This window comes from Aptenodytes forsteri, unplaced genomic scaffold (assembly GCF_000699145.1).
Source record: "Aptenodytes forsteri isolate BGI_AS27 unplaced genomic scaffold, ASM69914v1 Scaffold11, whole genome shotgun sequence".
Classification (NCBI taxonomy): Eukaryota; Metazoa; Chordata; class Aves; order Sphenisciformes; family Spheniscidae; genus Aptenodytes; species Aptenodytes forsteri.
Window position 1 is genome coordinate 4,597,970 of NW_008794155.1, and position 16,266 is coordinate 4,614,235.

At 42.5% G+C, this 16,266-nt stretch overlaps 1 protein-coding gene across 1 annotated transcript in view; it reads left to right on the top strand.

Annotated features, from left to right (window-relative positions):
- NCKAP5 (NCK associated protein 5) overlaps nt 1-16,266 on the top strand; it is a 467,588-nt gene that overhangs the window by 216,186 nt on the left and 235,136 nt on the right. Inside the window, exon 5 of the mRNA XM_019472169.1 lies at nt 1,927-1,986. Coding sequence (XP_019327714.1) covers nt 1,927-1,986 — 60 coding nt within the window. The remainder of the gene's footprint in view (nt 1-1,926; nt 1,987-16,266) is intronic.

The following is a 16,266-nucleotide window of genomic DNA, read 5'->3' on the forward strand; positions in this document are numbered from 1 at the left end:
CCCCCCAGCCGGCTGCAAAGGGATTTTTGGGGGGGGGGGGCAGCAAGCGTGTGGGGGCAGGTGACTGTTAGGGAGACTTAAATACCATGTCTTCTACTGAAACGGGGAGGGAGGTTTGGTGACCCAAGCATATGTTGAGCTATGGCTGAGTGACATGAGTGTTGTCATTCTCACAGTAATTAGGAAGGTAGGCGCAGATCTTCCTTCCTCGGCAGAAACGGCTCCTGAGAAATGGCTCGCAGAAGTGGTTTAAGGGCTACTTTTGTTGCAAGGTCAGGAATAAAATATCGTAGAGCACTTGCTTTTCATGCTGGATGAGAGTGACCCAGTCAATGACAGGAGTGGCTACAGAGCCTGGGGAGATCATTAGCCGCTGGGTCCTCCCTCAGCCCTGGCTGGGCACCTTTGCAGGTTTTTGGGGGACGGGAGTTTCCAGCCCCTGCTTTTCTCTGTGGTGAGAGAGCTGGGCGATGCGTCTCTGCGTTTTCAAGACTTTGTATACTTCACTGCAGTGCACAGCAGGAAGGTTTTCTTTCCTGAGCTCAAAATGTCTCAGGAAAGCCGGGCGGCGTGGCTAGAGCTCTTCGCGGGCAGCTCGAAGCCAGTCCTGCCGGCCCTCAAACAGAGTAGCTGCGCGAGGGCAGACACTGCCTGCACACTGCCATGTCTCAGCAGGCCTGAGCCATTGGCACTCTTAAATTTACATTATACTAAGTAGTCACTGGGGCAGAGATTTTAAATATCCCAGGTAAGTGCCAGGATGCTGCACTGGGATGGTTCAGGTCTGTCTTTCCAATTAGACCAAGTAGAATTTCTGGGCAAAACACGAGTATATGGAAAATTTCAAACTTGGTAATGGATATATTCTGATTTAAAAATCCTTCTGGTGGAAGTTTTCAAAGCTGATCATCTTTTGTAAATAATTTATTAATCTGCAAATTTATGTTTTGTTGTGTACTGGTAAATTCTTCACGTGCTGATAAATTCCTCTGATGTTTCTGCAGGGCGCTTTTCTTTCAAAAATAGGTATTCTTCTTTAAAAATAGCCTACTTGAAAAAGTGTCTTTGTTTTTCTTAAATCCTTTTAAAATTATGGTAGGTTGCTTAAGTCCCACTTGTTCTGTAAAGTATTTTCTGCTTTGCTGAGCTTCCAGGGCAAATTCTTCTCTTCCCATACCCCTCCTGCAGTGGTCGGTTCCTGCACCACCTTCCGCTGTCGAGGTTTTGCAGTTCACATACTTGGTACGTGCGACGTTTTCCCAGTCCATACACTGTGAAAATCTCTTTCTGTTTCTACGTATACTAAAACCCTACTTTCATTCCTTTCTTACAACTTTTCAGGAAAAAGTGTGTTGTGATCGCCAAATCCTTAATTAAGCAAATTAATTGCTACCTGAGTCAAGCCAAACACTTGGGTAAGGATCTTATATGAAAAAAGGCTAATTAAAAAACAAAAATATCTAATAATTCAGTAGTTACAAAATGCAGCACTGTATGTTTAGGAATAGAACAGATCTTTTAAATTTCATTTTTATGCATACATTTATTGATAATCTAACAGCCTTCCAACTTGTGTTAATATAGTGCAGAAAAAAGCTGATGTGCAAGGCTGTAGGAAAATAAATAACACGGTCTGATTTGCACAGTCTGTTTCCATATCGCCAGCGTGATGAGCTACTTTGTTGTTTGAATGGAGCAAATGATGTTTAGATTCAGTTGATTTATTGACAGTTCTGTCAAACTGCCACAAAATGAAACAATAACGCAGCCGCTAAATATTGCGGAGAAACATGGCGAGGAGAGTAGGGTCTGCCGGGAGGGTTACCCAAGCGATGTCCAGGAATGCCACCCCAACGGGGAAGCGGTGCGTTCTCTCCGCCAGTGAAAAATGAACTGCTATTCACACGCTTTTCTTTCCATAGGGAGAAGCTGTCTGTGGCTCGGCTGCAGCGAGAAGTTGCACAAAGTAAGAGTGAAGGAGCAATGGTAAGCTGCGGCAACTCGCTGGTTTGCAATTCTTGTCTTACTACTTCAGGCCTTAGGTGCATTTTGTCTTGCTGAAGATGGTCACCGGAGCATTAAGGCTGTCTTGGACATAATGATGGGTTGCCAACGAAGTATTCATAAATCTGAGGAAACTCAAGGCTCTATCTTGTCTTCCTTGGAAGAGCTGCAGTAGAGAAAAGCTGTTTCCTTTTCCCTGCTGATGGTGCTTACTGGAATTGGAAGCAAGGCAAGCACGGAAAGGCAATTTCAGATCAAAATGCAGTAGATTTACTTGCCTGTTAAATCTTAGCCAGCTGCAGAAAAATGGAAGAATCCAGACATGGAAGCTTAAAAAAACCTCAATCTGATAATTTTGTAAATCATGTAATGCTCCTTATATCTTCCTTTTTCATGTAGCAATTTATGAGATTAGGCTTGTGAGCAAAAGTTAAAATGGCGGATTTTTGGTTAACCGCAAATCTCAATTTATTGTAGAGTGCCTTATCTCTTCAAAACAATTTTCTTTAGGAGCCCACATGTGCTGAGTGTGCTTAATTACTTAATATCTAAGGAACTCTTCCCATCTGTTAAGGAGTTTGTTTGTCCCTGTCTTCAGATAAAATGTCTTAGGCTTCAATGGGATAAAGCAGACCCGTTCAAAAACCTTAAAACCCAGACCAGTCCCCTTGAACATACTTGTGAAACTGCTACTCATTTGAGTGAGTTGCGTAGTTGGCTGTGAGAGAGTTTGGTCCAAAGTTTGTTTCACTTAGATGGAGAGAAGCTGTAGAGGGTCTCTGGGGAGTGGATGCTCTCTTAGTTGTGAGATGCAGGGTCCTTAAAATCCCATCTGCATTTTATAAATCATTATTAGTGATTAATACAATGAAATGAGATTTGGAGGGACGTTAAGTGGCAGGTGAGAAAAACCTGCCATGAATCTATTGCTCTCACCATGGCCACACACGGCTCCAGAAGAGCTGGTGGTGTCTTGTGGGGGCTCTGCTGGATCAGGGGCTTTTGGGGGGCTCTAAATGCCTGGTAGTGAAGGGAGGGAGATGAGTGGGGTTTGCTCAGGCAGATATTGCTGACTTGCCCCGAGCCCCCGCTGCGTGCCCAGCTCAGCTGTGGGAGCTGCTGCCCTCTCCCATCCCAACACCCTGATGCGCCTGCCCTTGGGTCTGCAGCATGGCTGGGTTGGCCACCAGAAGAGTCTGAGACGGGGTTTAAGCAGTTGGGAAGACTGGCCACTGGGTAGTGTTTTGTGTGTATCGGGGCAGAAGTCCTGTAGGAACTGAGAACAAACTTTTATCAGGTTAAGCTGTAATCCAAGTCTGTGACTGAGATAAAGCTCCTGCTGCCTCCAGGAGGAATTTTGCCTGAGGCAGAATGGCAAAGACCGGGCATTGGATTTGCAGTTGCATTTTAGTTTTCAGTGTAAACAATTATCAAAGTCTGGAGAGCTGTTTACTCTATTAGAAATGTTTCCTTTAATTTTTTTAAACTAGCTTTCCCATGGAGGCATAGAAATAAAATAACATATTAAGTGTAATCTATACTTAGTGGAATAATTCAAGACTTTATGAAACGAGCAATATTGATTAACCTTCTAGACCTGGTAATGCTTTTGGTATATGCACCCACCTTGTGGCTTCATCTCATGAGGGTCGGACACTTCTTGTGCCTTTTACTATGGGCTGGTGGGATTAATCACATAGCCCTGCTAACCAGAGTGGAATTTTGTATACTTTGTTGAGAGGCTGAGTGTTGTAACCCATTAGGAGCTGATAGGTAGCTCTCTGGGGGTGCAATCTTCCTCCAAGGTAAATACTAGGTAGTTTTTCTTCTCTTTCCTGAGGGGTAATTTCCACAATTATCTTGCAACTATGGCCAAGGACGAGTGCGCCCGTGGAGACAATTGCTTTGAAGCTCTTGATGTATGGAAACTTCTTTGTGTCTCAGAGCTCAGAACTGGTGATTTTAATATGAAACACAGCAGTCATTAATTAACATTAATGAACTTGCTTGGCTGTGAGCAGCACAGGAGCAGTAAGGGTCCAGGAGATGGAGTATTTGAACACGGGGGAGGCCAGGGGTGAAGTAACTTGTGTATGCTGCGTTCTCGGGGAGTGCAGCAAGGAGCCTGCAGCACATACCAGTTTCGGGGCAAATACTTTAGAAAGGTTCACAGCAAAATTTTGGCGAGGGATTCTGAGCAAGCAAGCCTTTGGCAAGTGGCAAGGCTTTCCCTGGAGAAGTGCTGGCAGCCAGCAGCATGCCCACAGGGTACCGAATCGCATGTGCTGCTCTCTTTGGTGTGACGGACATCCCCCTGGGGACAGCACAGAGTCCTCTGGGGCTGGTGGCAAGGATGCCGGGCAGTGGCACCAGTCAGCTGCAGGGCGCCCGAGGGGTTTTGCTGTGCTGTCACCAGCTGCGACTCTGGATAAAAGGGATGGCATCCCCCGCAGCCTCCCTGCCAACGCAGTCAGTGACAGGCCACAGCTTTATTTAATCACTAATTAGCTAATAGCCTTTACTTACTCCCATTTTCTTTTTTGTTTGTTGTGCTACTTAGATTGACATGAAGGTTTTTGGTGAACTAACTCCTTCATTTGGGAAGGGCACAGATGACAGCACATGCTACCTTTAATGTCTCGCTCAGTCTCGTGGAGAGCATTTCTTATACCAGGCGTGAAGCGGGGCAGAGAGCATGAGGAGCCGTGCTGCCACGCTGCTACCCTGCGTCCCGGGAACTGTGCAAAACATCACGCAAGCCTTTTGCAGGATGGCACCTCCTTTAATACTGCACTAGTGTTTCTTGCTTCTTTTCAAAAAATACGTTTTATTTGGGTTTTGCAGTCACAGATAGGTCATGAGGGTAAGAGGTGACCACGTTATGTCAACCCACACCCGTTTTTAGGGTGAGCAGAGTGAGTGAGCAGGGAGTGTGTGCCCTGTCCCCGTGTGTGCTGCCCTGCCACCGGCGTGCTGGAGGGACACATGGTGCAGTGGGTTTGCCCTGTCCTTCCTGCTTCCCATTTGGCACCTTTTTGATCAGTGTGAGAAAGCTGTGGATACTCTTCCCTGTTGCCTTCCTAGCACAAATCAAGGGGAGAATATGCTATTTAGGATTTGCTTCCCTGCACGGGGGGGTCGTCAGTTAGCATTTGCTGTAACCTGCAACCAGCTGTTGTCTTTTTGCATGTCGTCCTTGGAAGCGATGGGCGGGAAAGGCTCCTGGTGCTCGGGTTCGCCCAGCGTCACAGGAACCGCTGCAGCGAGGTGGATGCGTACATAAAATCACTAATGAAAAACAGATATGGACCATGTACTGTAGAAACTATTTAAGCTGTGGTATCTTTGCTCAAAAATGGGTTTGCACATCTGTATAAATAACATATGGTGAGTGATGATGAAATGAATGTTTGTGAGGAGACATTTTTCAGAGGAGACTTCAGCTGAGGTTGAAGATCAGGCAGTGTGTACTGTATGCGATGCCAGTGTGTCTGCGCCACAGCACTCCCTGTAAGAAATGTGTTTTTTAATATGTCCCAGAGTTACATTTTTCATGACTGATTTATTACTGGAAGTAGATAATTACTGGAAGGTACTATAGAAGATTAAATGGAGATACTGCATTTCAAGATAAATGTTTATCACCAAAAACATACGAATAACCTGTAATATGTTTTTTCCATATGGCTATATGGAAAATCTGGTACCTTGTGTGTAGGATCGAGTGAGTATGTATTTATAAATTACTTGAATTAGGAGAACTGAATAAATTCAGACTGAATACCTGACAATTGCTCAGGTTTCTTTAGTTTATGGACCACCATCAGTAAATATTGATTGTTCATTATCAAAATGCACAATTACTCTACTGCCAATCCATCTACTGAAAGTTTCAGCAGCACTGAGCCTAGATTGCTGGGCGGCTTTTCCTGTTGCTTATGGTCTTTAATTTCTTAATGTGCATGTTCCACAATTTTCTTTGTCATGCTTCTTCTGACTCATCAAGGCTATTTTACCTTTTCTTAAAGGAAAAGAAGATCACTTCATATGTGTACAGTTCTTACAGCATTTGATGGAGACTGTGCAGGTGTCTGCAGTGACAGAGATTCCATTATTAAAATGAGCAGCTTTCAAAATAGATCACAAGTTTATTTCAAAACATAGTAAAGACTGAAGACTGCTTTAGTCATCAAAGTCCTTTTTTTTTTTTTTTTTTTTTAAATTTTAAACTTTAAGTCCATGACTTTGTACCTTTAGTTAGGACACAGAACAAAACCAAGAAAAGTGTTCGTTTTTGTGAAATTTTCTTAACAGTGAACAGTGCCAAATTATGAAAAATATGAGAAAAATGCTGCCACAGTTAATTAGCAGAGTTCTCGTGGCAGACTAAGTGTTGTGTTGGCAGAAACCTAGATTAAAAACCTAAAATGAACCAAAACTATACACAATTATGTCATGTTTTAATAACTTGGATTCATTTAATAATTACCCAGAAAAAAATGTTAAATTTTTAATTTGATACCTTTATTTACATATATGTTACACAGCTCTGTTAGTTTGTACTTCTGCATCCAAGTCCTTTAATTCTACTCTATTTTCCATTAGTTCAGTGGCCTGTAACTTACACAAAAGAAATTGTACCACTCTGGCAATTTAGCTGTGAAGGTTAAAGTGGGATGATACTGCCTTTTATATCTACATGGGTTTCACTTAGGGTGGGCCCTAGGCTCTGATTTACCATGTGTCCTGCTGCGTCTTTAAGTGATGCAAAGTGATTATCATGGGCTCTTCCTGGTACCCGTCTATTCCACACCTGCACCCTTTTGTTAAAAACCCACCACGTTAAGTGAATGTGAGGTCCCCACTGAATAGGTTTCCACCCTCTGGTAATCCTTCTGCATTAGATTGATTTATGAATGTATCAGATTCTTTGTTAGCATGTAAACCACTAATTAATTTAAAGCTCTCTGTGGAAAAATTAAAGCCCTGGTTAAGGCTTTCAACAGGCTCAGATGGTGCTAATAATGGAAAAACAAGTTATATTAATGAGTTTTGATGCGATCAGCACAATTCTTGCTTTACAAACAGTTTTTGCTATAAAACAGTAGAGACTGCAAGTTTTTAAATAAAGAGTGGAAGAAGTAAAAAGGAGAGGCAGAAAAAAAATCGCAGTGTCAGTAAGATATCCCATTATTACTAGGAACTGAGTCACTTCTGCTTGTTACAACTTTCTTAAATATAATGTGTTTAGATATATGTAACAGCCTCTTATAAAACCATGGGAAGTGCAAACGGGTCTCTTTTCCAGACTGAAACCGAAGTTGTGATGTAATCAGCTTTGAAAAGATCTCTGCCTCTTCTCCTCATCACATGCTGCCGAACTGGAGCATTCATATGGAGAGGGACGTGTTGAAGTGCAGAAAAGGTCTTGATTGAAATCGTATTAAAATCAGTAGGAAGTCTGACCATATTCTCTGCTTTTCCAAACTCCAGGGTGTTTTGTATGTAATTTTAGCTGGTTGCTCTTTCACTCAAATTTAGACTTTTAATGTGGGTGCTAGTTTTTGGCGAGAAGAAAGAGGAGATCAGACCCCGGCTTGACGATGCTTTGTTGATCTGAGTGAAATGAAGTTGAAAATAGAACCCCAAATCTCCATCTTTTTTTGTGGGAAGCTGGAAACGCACAGTTATAGCGGCAGCCCGTGATTGTATGAAATTGTGCTTTTCCCACACCTCTCCTGGGTGCTGCATTTACCTCTCCTGCCTCTCACTGCCAGGGCACTCTGTCTCGGGCCACCATCCTGGCTCTGTGGTCAGCACCACAGCTGATATTAATGCTGCCCCATTAATCAGCTAGCAGGGAGCCCTCTGAAAAGGAGCGCGGTCAGCATGTTCGGAGGCCCAGCTCTTAACATCTGCACTATGTACCTTGTTTTTATGGAGGAGGGGGAATCCTGAGGTTGCTCTTGAGCTGGGGTCTTACAGATGGCAGCACAATGTATTGCCCATAGCACGGAGGCGCTTTCTGTCACTGGCGTGATGAATCTCTGCAATCGCCTCCAGCAGCTGGGAAGGCAGTTGTTGCAGAAGCACCCGGGTCATTCAAAAATAGATGATATTTAGTTAGAAGTTAAGTGTTAAAGATGAGATACAAAAGGCTAAATTGTCTTTCCCAACTTCTGGGTCCTTAAATCTATGAAAACATCTATTTGTGCTTTAATTAGAAAGTAGCAAAGAGAGAGAGGCAAAGTCACCATTTTAAAATGTCTCTTTGAATATTAAAAATCCTAAACTGGAAAGAAGCAATCTGACCCTTATGCTGTCTTTGTGAAGCTGTGTGTTTATACGCAGCTAGCCATGCTGTCTGGCTCCTTTTTCTTAGAAACTTCATCATGCAGCCCTCACGGAAACTCAGTGACATTAGTAGTAGTTAGCATCAATAATGATTATTGAAATTCTTTACAAGCCTAGTTTAATGCTCCTGGACCTCATTAATTGTTCATACTTCATTAGGCCAAATGTCCTCATTCACAACTTTGCAGTTTAATCTTCAGTGGTTTTAAAAGAAAAGATTTTTTTTTTAGTTCTTCTTGTATCCTGAGGTTTTTTTGTTGTTTGCTTCAAATTTGCGAAGATGTAGATATTTTCAGGTTTTGTATTTTAAGGCTTTTATGAAGCTAAGGATTCTTTATGACTTAAAATTGCTGAGACCTTTCAACAGTCATTTTCCTATAAAAAAAGTCAACCCGGTTGCTCCCTCTTCCTGAAACAAAAGTCCCGAGAGCCCGATTGCCTCTGCTGAGAATCGTCTGCCTTTCAAAGCCTGTGTCACTCTTTCCTGGTTAATTAATTTCAGAGTCGGGTTTATTCACCAAATTCCACAATAAATTGTTAAAATCAATTTATTTTCATTCCATTGTTGTTTAAAGTGTAACAGAAATCGTGTGAGCGCATCTGAGAAGATGCTGGATGTTCCCCTGGCTGGTGGGCTCCCTGGCTCTGGCTTTCCACCAGGAGAGGGAGCTGCAGCCGTTGGAAACAGCACCCACCTCCACAGCCCTGGTGAAAAACTAACATGTGGCATGCTGGAAGTGCAGTCTCTTTTGGCTTCACCGGGATTTAGGTTTTGTGGAGCTGGAAGGTATTAGCAGCGGTATTTTAAAATATGCAGGACTTTGAAGGGGCTCTTGGTACTTGCCATTGCAAAGGCAGCGATACTCCGTCCTTGGTTTTGGTGTTTCCTTGCTCTGCTTGCCGAGGATGTTGTCGTAGGCACCGGCACTGTAAGGAAGACCATTACTATATCCAAAGGGGCAGAAAAAACTTTTGCCCTTCAGCTGGAACTTGCTGAAGTGGTCCGTCTCTTCAACAAGTTTCTGCTAGTATTTAGTCAACGTAAAAAAGAGTCAAATAGCATTATGTAAGAATCACTGAACACAGAAAAAAAAATACATAAAAATGCATTTATATAAGGCCTGAAAGTAAAACAGAGGCAATCTGTAGAAAGTATGTCATATCAAGTAAATTGCCCTCAAGTAGAAATAGCCATTTATACATTAGATAACAAAGGCAGGGGATGTTGAAGTACAGAAAGGGCGCATGCAGTCTCATAGCATCCATGGGTGTATGGAGTATCGGAGTGGCAGTTGGCTTCAGCGTGAAGCAAATCCTGCTTTATGACCAGAAGCAGATGTATCCCGCTGTAGGCAATACCTCACTGCCTAATAGGAGTGACGTGCCCATCACTTATAACAGTGAATTGCAGCCATTTTCATATCAAAGGTTAAGCTCTGCAATCCTGAGCTCCTCCAGGCAATGGCAGGAGTTGACTTGAGGAAGCCACACACTCACTGGATTAATATTTTTGCAAGGATGACCTGAATAGAGCCACCGATCTGCAGGCTGAAGAGGCAGAACATTTACAGTTGGGTTTTATCTCATGCGAGAAAGGGATCTCAGCTAGGACAGAATTAGTCACAATGTCTGAGGCTCTGAAGAGGAAAGGTGAATGTATGCATTGGGCCAGCAATTTGAATTTTATGCAAACTAGGAAGGTAAATTTATACAGATTAGTAATAGTGAAACTGCTGTGATATATTTGGCGTTTCAACTTTTTTCTTGAAGTAGCTGGGGAAATTAGCATATTACAAGTAAAAGAAATCACTGGATTTTGGTTTTGTTTTTTTTTTTGTAGCCAGTAGTTAAGCTGTTAGTGTAAAATTTATAATACTTACCAGCACTGTAAATTTCATCTAAAAGATCTGTTTACAGTGTTAGTTCTGGGAACACAGCAAAATCCATTAATTTATCTTCTTAAGACTTCGTTCATATTCATTTTTTAAAAATAAACTTCTTTTCTAGTATTTTCAGGTTTTGTTGTTAAATCTTGTAGGCCCACTTGTAAGACCTAAGAAAAACTCTTGTCATACTGGTTTGAGTCAGTTAATTCAAATCTGGTCACAGTATGCATCGCAAAAATTTCAGCCTTTTTCTGTCATTTCCATATTTGTATCAACTCTTCCAGGGGTTCTGTGGGGTGCATTATAGTCGCCCCCATGGTGATTTGGGCTCGTTACTGATTTCTCTTGTAAAGTGTGGCTAAAGCAAGGCAGAGAGGACGAGATGGTGCAGAAATACCAATTCCCTAAATTTGCCTCACTCTAATCAAGCCAGTCAGGGTAGGTGAGCGTTTTCACCGCTGGACAGGCAGTACGGTCTTTAATTTCTTCATTGTTGTTGTCATCTAAAGGTGATATCACTCCAGTGATTTTTATTTTCTGTGATATGTGGCACTAGTCCCTGCACAAACCAAGGGTTTTTTTGTCTAGGTCCAGAAGAATGACCTTTTTTTTCCCCAAATGGGACAGAAAAGGTTATCAGGAGGGAGGGAAAGTTTCTGTATAACGAAGAACAAAGTTTATCAGAGAGGACGATGGTGCAGAAATACCAATTCCCTAAATTTGCCTCAGTCTAATCAAGCCAGTCAGGGTAGGTGAGCGTTTTCACCGCTGGACAGGCAGTACGGTCTTTAATTTCTTCATTGTTGTTGTCATCTAAAGGTGATATCACTCCAGTGATTTTTATTTTCTGTGATATGTGGCACTAGTCCCTGCACAAACCAAGGGTTTTTTTGTCTAGGTCCAGAAGAATGACCTTTTTTTTCCCCAAATGGGACAGAAAAGGTTATCAGGAGGGAGGGAAAGTTTCTGTATAACGAAGAACAAAGTTTATGTACCAAGAGTATTGCTCAATTGTGCTGCTTCCCTTAAATGCCCATTTATTGACATGAATGCAGTGCTCTTGGAGCTTGTACCGTGAAGTCGGTGCTGACCCTTGGAACGAGTCAGCTCAAGCAGTGCTTTAGGTTGCCTCGTACTAGAGTAAAAACTCTTTACTGCAACAAGAATTGTTCAATGTCTAGTGCAATGGAGCCCTGATCCATAATGGAAGCTCCACAGCACCGAGACAGCATGATAAGGTACCGTTGTCTTGTCCAGTTCCCTCTGGGCAAAGACCAAACATACGTATACAGAGAGTAGTCTGTTGGAGGTGAATAAAAGAGAGATGGCAGAAACTGGGAAAAACTGTTGGCCCATTTCCGACCACAGAGTGCTTTGCAGGTAGACGTGAAAGCTAGTCACAGTTCATCCGAGCAAGATTTGAACTTGTCAATATTCTTTGTGCCATTAAGCCCCATTTGCTTTGTTGTTTTTTTTTCTCTTGGCATAGCATAATCACTCCCCTCTCTGCAACTTCTGTTCAAGATTTGAAAGAAATATTGAAACACAATAAGGAAATAATGTCTTCCTGTGCTAAACTTATGTGGCTTTGTATAGATTCATATAGCTTGAGCTAGCAACTGTGATTCTTCCTTTCTTTCCCTCCCTACTCCAGTCTCATAAAATTTAATTCAGTTTTTGCTTTGTCAGGAATTTGCTTTTACATACTTTCTGTTTGTTTTGGCTCTGTGTCCGTTGCATTGTGATAAGGCATCTTTTGATATTCTACGGGATCTTTCATAATGAAGATCTCATGACATAGTTTTCCAAGTCTGGAACTGGTGATCAGACTTGCTTGCATGTCCTGCGAGAGGAGACTGTCTAGACTGTGGGAATGACTGTGATGTTTGGATTGTGTTATTTCCATACCGCTTGGCATGATGCACTCTGTAGTTACTCTGGAAACTAATAAAAGTACCAGGCCTGATACAGGACCTTACCTGGCTGTGAAGTGGCTTTCACTCATTCTCCAAACTGTACCGCTAAGTTGTGCTTTCTGCGCAATACCCTGTGGTGTGACTTTAAATAACCAGCTGCTTAAACACCTGTTCGCTATACTCATTAAGGGTCATAGTCTTTAACCTTGGTGTCCTGCAAGGCCTGTTACTACTTGTGCCACCTGATTCCTTTATAATCTTGGAAGATATTTAATTTCTGATCTAAATTGCTCATTTGTAAACCAGGCTTTATTCTGACTCTTCCGCTGTTCATCTGATTGCCTGTGTAGGTAGTGAACTCTTTGGGGAAGAAGCAGGGTCTTACTGGGCATCCAAATAGTGCCAAGAGCCGTTTGGAGCCTGGGGTGCTGAAGTGCTGTGAATAATCACAGCCCAGAGACTTGGGATGAATACCGAGAGGGGATTTGGCTCAGTATGCGCAGTCCACACGATTGTCATTTTGTAATTACATCTTTACGCTGCACATTTGTGGTCGGCATCCATGGTGACACTGCTTATTTAGAAATGATTTCTGAGTGCTGAAGAAAAATTATTATCTCTTGGGAACATCCTGTTCCTGGTAGTATCTATTAACAAGTGCCCTGCGGCAGTGACTGGCAGAGTTTTCCATTTAAGAAACTTTTTCCATGGCCATCGCTAGAGGAGCGGGTCAGAATTCCCAGGTTGTTGTTGGAAATCTTGCGTTACGTACGGTTTTCCTGTCATTGATAATGAACAACCTCAGAAGGGAAAACTTGTGATGTAGGAGATATCATAGGCAAATACATGCCTTAAATGAGAAGCTGAAAAATAATTTCATGGTAAAACTAGACTTTGAGAGTTGTCGGCTGTGATAGTCTAAAGGCAGGTTTCCAGCGGTTGTATCTTCCATCAGTTGATAAGGGAAACCTGTTCACAAACTGAAGCACGTAGGAGGAGGCGAGTGGAAGTCGGGATGTGAAGGATGCGTGCAATCTAACACATTTCAAAAGGAAGAGCTTTAGAAGGAACATAAACAGGTTAGCAGAAATATCCTTGTGAACCCCCAGGAAACAAGAATATCAGCTTCTGGAAATGTGTTTAATCTTACAGAGATGGGAAGGAGAAACTTTTCTTAGCTTTGTTCTTTTCATGTAGCTACTGACGTACATCTAGATGCCTGAGCAGGACCAGCGGTACTCAGTGGGGTTTGTCCCCTACCGCCACAACAGCTGAAGAGTTGAACTAAACACTTGAGCACCCTGATTCCCACGAACCCGGCTCTGCTTGACTTTGCTTGCATGGTCAGTGTACCTAAGGTGTTTCTTTTCAGCCCCATTTAGACAAAGATTGTTCATGTTTCACCTGCATTGAATTTGATACCAAATTTGATGTCTTGAGTGAGTGATAGGAAGTTGTTTGTTGTAATAATGTATTACAGCAGTCCACAGAAGCCCTAGTGAAAAGCAAATTTCCTGTTCTGCAGATGCACAGCAGAATTTCTTTCTTGCCAAAGCTTAAAAACTATATAATTACCAAGAGTTTGCTAACCCACTCTTCATACTCCTTGTACCCAGTAGACAGACAAACTGCTATGGCCGTGATCTAGGAAGTCCCTAAAGCATTGCTGAGCTGTCCTGGTCTGGGGCGGGGGGGTTCACTCTCTTGCTTTTACAGAGCATCTGCCACTGCGAAAGACGAGGGAACCATATGTGGAAGTGATGTGCGATGTTGGTGTGCTGGCCAAAATGTACAAAAAATTTAGAACAACTCCCCTGACTCCTATTCTAGTGCTCTACGCGGTAGAGAATGCACATGGCAAATCCTGCATGTTAATAAAACACATTGTCACCTAATTGTCCAGGAACAGAACTTCTGCTCAGCCTAATAGTTGCAACTACTTCTGTCGGATTTTTTTCAGCTAGTGCTGAAGGCGGAAGAGGCAGAAGAGAGGAGAGCTGCACTCTTTGGTTTTAGTAGTTGGTATTTTCTGTAGAAAAAGAAACATCTTTTTTCTCTTCAAGAAAATCAAACTAACACTTGTAATTGTCAACACAGCTGTTAAGTTGAAAAAAAACCCAGCAGATTTTTTTTTAATTGTGTCTCTCATTCGAGACGTGTACATGACTACGTGCAATTTAAAGATTAGAATAAACTATGGTTAGATACAATAAAACAGTTACATCCTATGTAAAAAGATAAATGTGGAAATGAAGACCAGAGAACTAAGTGTTAAGAGTTTTTATATCTGGTTTTGATCTTCTTCTGTAGAAGTGTATCTAGCCTACCTGTTCTAGTAAGGGAAGGGGACTAAAGGAGTAGAGTCTGGCTGGCGCTTACAGTTGAGCTGAATTTGGTCTCTAGAAACATGAACAGACATTCAAGTGAACCTGTTACTGAAAAGTGATACCGCAAAATGGTATCAGGTGGAGACAGAGTCTTTCAATTACTTCAGTTTGACCAGTGAATGAATTAAAAACAACATGCAAAGTTGTTATTTTTTCAAGTTCTCCCAGGTACCAGGCTTGCAAACTCAGTCTGGCCCCTGAAAGTTGAGCCAATTCTTCTGCATGTGTGCATTGTCAGCACTAATAAAGATTTTGCAGTGGCAGCTCTGTTAAAAATACCATTGAAGCTGCACCAGCCAACAAAAAAACCCACCGCATTTCCCTATTGCCTATAGCAGTGCCTGCAGTGCTAAAGGAGTGAATATGATAAAGACGTACATTTGTCAGAAAACTAAAGCGATGTATGTAAAATGTGTTCCAGGACTCTGGAATACATGCAAGGAAAATCTGAGTAAATAAGGGATCTTTTTTTGCAGTTAGTTACTGACCATAAATGGACTCTAGAAGTGAACTCAGAAAAATTGTAATAAGATCTGACATGTTCATGAGCAATGCTGTAAAGAGCCTGGGAAAAAGAAATGCTGTATGGAAAGGTAACTAGCAGCAAAGTAGTGATGCCGGAGGTGTTGAGTGTGTCAGCTGAGAAAGGCAAATAGAAGTGTGTGTGTGAAAACTAAAATATTGGCATATCGCAGCTCCATGGGGGTCTGGTGGCACTGCAAACCGTTCTGAGCCACTTCTCATGACTGGCATGGTTAAGTTCTACTTCTCCCATCCTCCCAATTTTTGTTTAGCCTTGCATCCATTTCAGTTAACTTCTCGATATCCTATTTATTAGCAGGAAATACAAATACATTCATGAGAAGTCCAGAAAGTGAAGAAGCCCTAACTCTCCCCAGCATCAGGGCAAGAAACACATGCTACTCCTAGCTTGTGAGTAAATCCCAGAGCTCCCTGGAGCAGCGAACCAGAGTTCCACTGGCCAATCCCTTAAAGCCAAATAAAACTCTTAGAAGTGTGTTTTTTTTCTAATGCTTATCCTATGTGTGTCCTGCTGCATAACTCCTGTCTCACTAAGACAGATCCACGTGGGAAACGCTTGATTCAGCCAGATGCCCATTTGTTCTGTGAGCATCCAGTCCTTTAGAAAAGAAACCATTTATATCATCTAAAGAACATGTTGGTCAGTTACAGAGGAGAAAACTCATTCGCTTTGCGTGCAGGCACACAGACATTGCAGATAAGCAAGAGTCCTTTAGGATGTCACTGTCTCCCTGATGGGAGTTACTGTCACCACAGCAGAGTGGGTGGGGATTATAGAATAGAATAGTTTGGGCTGGAAGGGGATGTCTAAAGGTCATCTAGTCCAACCCCCCTGCCGTGGGCAGGGAAACCTTCAACTAGATCAGGTGGCTCAGAGCCCCGTCCAACCTGACCTTGAATGTTGCCAGGGATGGGGCATCCACCACCTCTCTGGGCAACCCGTGCCAGTGCTTCACCACCCTCAGCATAAAAAATTTCTTCCTTCTGTCTAGTCTAAATCTCCCCCCCTTTAGTTTAAAGCCATTCCCCCTTGTCCTGTCGCAACAGGCCCTGCTAAAAAGTCTGCCGCTATCTTTTTTAGAAGCTCCTTTTAAGTACTGATACGCTGCAAGAAGGTCTCCCCGAAGCCTTCTCTTCTCTAGGCTGAACAACCCCAACTCTCTCAGCCTTTCTTCA